The 3549-nt window shown below is 41.9% G+C and overlaps 1 protein-coding gene across 1 annotated transcript; it reads left to right on the top strand.

Moving 5' to 3' along the window:
• The first annotated feature begins 237 nt into the window (after positions 1-237).
• Positions 238-3220, top strand: LOC112403911 (dual specificity protein phosphatase 12-like). Its single transcript, XM_024751643.1, has 5 exons — positions 238-806; positions 1756-1869; positions 1960-2078; positions 2470-2566; positions 2884-3220. The coding sequence occupies exons 1-5, from the start codon at positions 424-426 to the stop codon at positions 3146-3148; spliced, it is 978 nt and encodes a 325-aa protein (XP_024607411.1). The 5' UTR covers positions 238-423; the 3' UTR covers positions 3149-3220.
• The last annotated feature ends 329 nt before the right edge of the window (positions 3221-3549 follow it).

Below are 3549 nucleotides of genomic sequence, written 5' to 3' on the forward strand. Positions count from 1 at the left end.
AAAAAAAAAAAAGGAAAAATAGTCCCAAGAGAAGAACTACAAACAAATGGCTTCATAAGCATTGAAAAAATGTTTTATTTCAAATGCATAAAATTATGCAGCTGATTCAGTTGGTGGGACCATCATTTCAGTTTGAGTCCATTTTCTTCTCCTGCAGAAAATCCAGAAAATGTCAACACTAAGAGCCTGAGAAACCCTGTATTAGCGTTAGTTCATCCTATCCCACCAAGTTGGAGGAGCCGGGTAGAGACAAGGGTCCAGAAGCGGTTTTGAACGGGGTTTAGCTCCGCCCCAGCCGCAGTAACGTCACCTTCCGCCAGTAAATCCACAGTCCCGCGGTCGACGTGGTCCCAAGAGTAAGCGGCGGCGCAACTCAGGCCGGCTGGTCCTAGATGAAGGACGTTCTAGCCGACCCCCTACTCGATGGTAGGGCCCTCCTCAGTCCGGCCTCCGGGCGCCGCCATGTTGGAGCCTCAGTACGGGAGCCATGGATGCGAACGCACGGCCGGCAGCCGGACCCGGGCCAGCTCCGCTGAGCACATGCTGGAGGTGCGGCCGGGGCTGTTCCTGGGTGGAGCTGCGGCAGTCGCGGAGCCGGATCACCTGAGAGAGGCGGGCATCAAGGCTGTGCTGACGGTCGACTCGGAGGAGACCGACTTCAACACGGGGGCTGGGGTCGAGGGTCTACGGAGTCTCTTCGTGCCAGCGCTGGACAAACCCGAGACCGACCTGCTTAGCCATCTGGACCGGTGCGTGGCCTTCATCGGCCAGGCCCGCGCCGAGGGCCGCGCGGTGCTTGTGCATTGGTGAGTGGCCGGGTCCGTGGGGAGAGCAACCCCGCCACGCTTCCAGCCTGCCCCCCTCACCCTTCTCCCAGGCCCCAGAAGAGGGCGAAGGGGCTGTCGGCCACTAGAACCTTCTCCTCCTCCCTCTCGCACAGGCTTGTGTCTGAGAGAGGATCGGGCAGGAGGCGGGCCCCTGATGGCGTGCAGGCTTTCATTCATTCAGTTTGTGTTGGTTCATCCTGCAGCCGCTGAGTTTTGTTTCGGAGGTAGGAGGAATCTTCAGGTAAATGACAGTCCCTGCACCTACAGAGTTTAAATCTGTTCACGAGAGGCCACACACATACCCAGATTATTGTAATGCAGACTAGGATGCGAGGTGTGTAGTAAGAGATTAACAAAGGTTAAGGTTATTCAAACTTCAGAGGAAATTATTTTCATTGCTTTTGTTTGAGGCGGGGTGGCTGATGTAGGGGAAATTTGGGGAGAGAAAAACTGGTTAGGACGTAAAGGATCCCTAAGCCATTCCTAGGGGAAAGATGGAGTAGGTGATAGCAATGGCAAAAAGAGTGTAATAACGATAGTTTACACTTATTGAGCCAGCACTTTTACTGCCAGCATTTGTTCTAAATATTACATAAAGGACATAAGGTAGTGATAAAAGGGAAAGAAGTCTGGGATCAGATCTCCAGGGCTCTTAAAGCCAGCAAAGGAGTTTAGATTTTTTCTGAAGGCATTATAAAATGTTAAAAAAAATTAGTGTAATTATTTTTGAGTAGGTAATACCTTCATATGGTTCAAAATGAATAAGGAAATAAGGGAATAATTCTTTTGTACAGCAGTAGTAATTCAGAGGCAAAGGGTTTATTTGAGTAGAAGAAGCAGACAAGAAGTGGACCTGAACTTTACCATTAGTGGGGGGCTGGGTTTTTTTAATTGTTGCTATTTGATATTTTAAAGGTTTCTTTTTCAGTCACGCAGGGGTCAGTCGAAGTGTGGCTGTAATGACTGCTTTTATGATGAAGACTGACCAACTTACCTTTGAAAAAGCCTATGAAAACCTTAAGACTATCAAACCAGAGGCTAAGTGAGTTCTTTGTCGTAGTAATAATTCTGCTTTTGTGATGTGATTTTATTTATTTAAAGAAAAATTAACTATGTTTGTTTGTCCTTGCAGGATGAATGAGGGGTTTGAGTGGCAACTGAAATTATACCAGGCAATGGGATGTGAAGTAGATACCTCTAGTGCAATTTATAAACAGTATCGTTTACAAAAGGTTACAGAGAAGTATCCAGGTGAGTAATAATTGGTCGTATGTGTTTGGTCCTTTCTAGATGCTGTTTACTCTGACACCAAATGTTTCAGGTGCACTATCCCTTTTTCCAGCGATCCCTTGAGATAGGTATTTATTTCCTTTTGAAACCATGGTTTAGCAAGAAATAGCTTGTTCAGGGTCACAAGGTTTGTAAGTGGCTGGCTTGAATTTGAACTCAGGCAATCTGTGCCTGGAACCCAAGGGCTTGATCATTGTGCCCTCCTACCTCATCCTGATTTCTCAACAATGGAGAATATATATATTTTTTAATTTCTGAAGTTAGCACTACTTGCCTCAATTTGACATTAGCTGAATTTTGTCTGAAAATGCAGAGTTGATTTTGACAAATGGATACATTTTGTGTCATGTAGAATTGCAGAACTTACCTCAAGAACTCTTTGCTGTTGACCCATCCGCCATTACACAAGGATTGAAAGATGGGGTTCTCTACAAATGTAGAAAGTGCAGGTAAAATATTTTGTATCCTCTGGAGATTTTATTTTGTCTCAGTAGCTGAAAAGTACTGAAAGTTTCAGTTTCTTAAAATCTAGTAGGAGGAATTTGTTTAATTGAATAATACAGAAATTTCATATTCAAATCTGGTTTCAAGAAGAATATGAATTCTTAAAAGTAAAAGTAATGCAGTTACTTGTAGAAGTTATTGAAAATTAAAGTAGCATAATCAATGTTATATTAATTTGCCCCCTAAGCAATAACTGCACATTTAATCTATTTTTTCATCCTTTTGCAAGTCATTAATGTTTTTGTTTGTTTGGGGGTTGCAGGCGATCTTTATTTCGAAGTTCTAGCATTTTGGATCATAATGAAGGAAGTGGTCCTATAGCCTTTGCCCACAAGAGAATGACACCATCCTTCATGCTTACTACAGGGAGTCAGGCTCAATGTACATCTTATTTCATTGAACCTGTGCAGTGGATGGAATCCACTTTGTTGGGAGTGATGGATGGACAGGTGAGACATTTTACTTTCTACGGTTTTATTATGTCATCTATATTTTGTTCCTTTCATTTTAAACCATATCTTAACTAGCATTTTACTCCATCTTAACTGCTTTCTTTCTAAAGTTTAATATCTTTCTAATATAGATAAGATTTTATCAAAGATAAATTAGTCACATAAAAACCAGCTGCTGTAAAATAGTGAACCACTTTTGGTGGAAAGCTGTTGGTCTAAGTTAATTAATTCCTTTTAAGGGTATTGTTTGTATTTTTTCAAATTAAGACTAACAAACTAATGAGAATATATTTAACAAAACTTGAACTTTGTAAGAAGTAGGGCAAATCAAGTATTTTAAAATTAGATTTTAAATTTCTTCTTAATCTTTCTTTTTTTCTCTTTTGGCTCTGTGTATTTGTTTTCTTGATCTTTCAGTTTTGTATGTTTGTTGTGAGATTTTTTTTCATTTCCTGTTAATTCTAAAGAATGCAGCT

This window comes from Neophocaena asiaeorientalis, unplaced genomic scaffold, assembly GCF_003031525.2.
Source record: "Neophocaena asiaeorientalis asiaeorientalis breed wild unplaced genomic scaffold, Neophocaena_asiaeorientalis_V1.1 scaffold156, whole genome shotgun sequence".
NCBI lineage: Eukaryota > Metazoa > Chordata > Mammalia > Artiodactyla > Phocoenidae > Neophocaena > Neophocaena asiaeorientalis.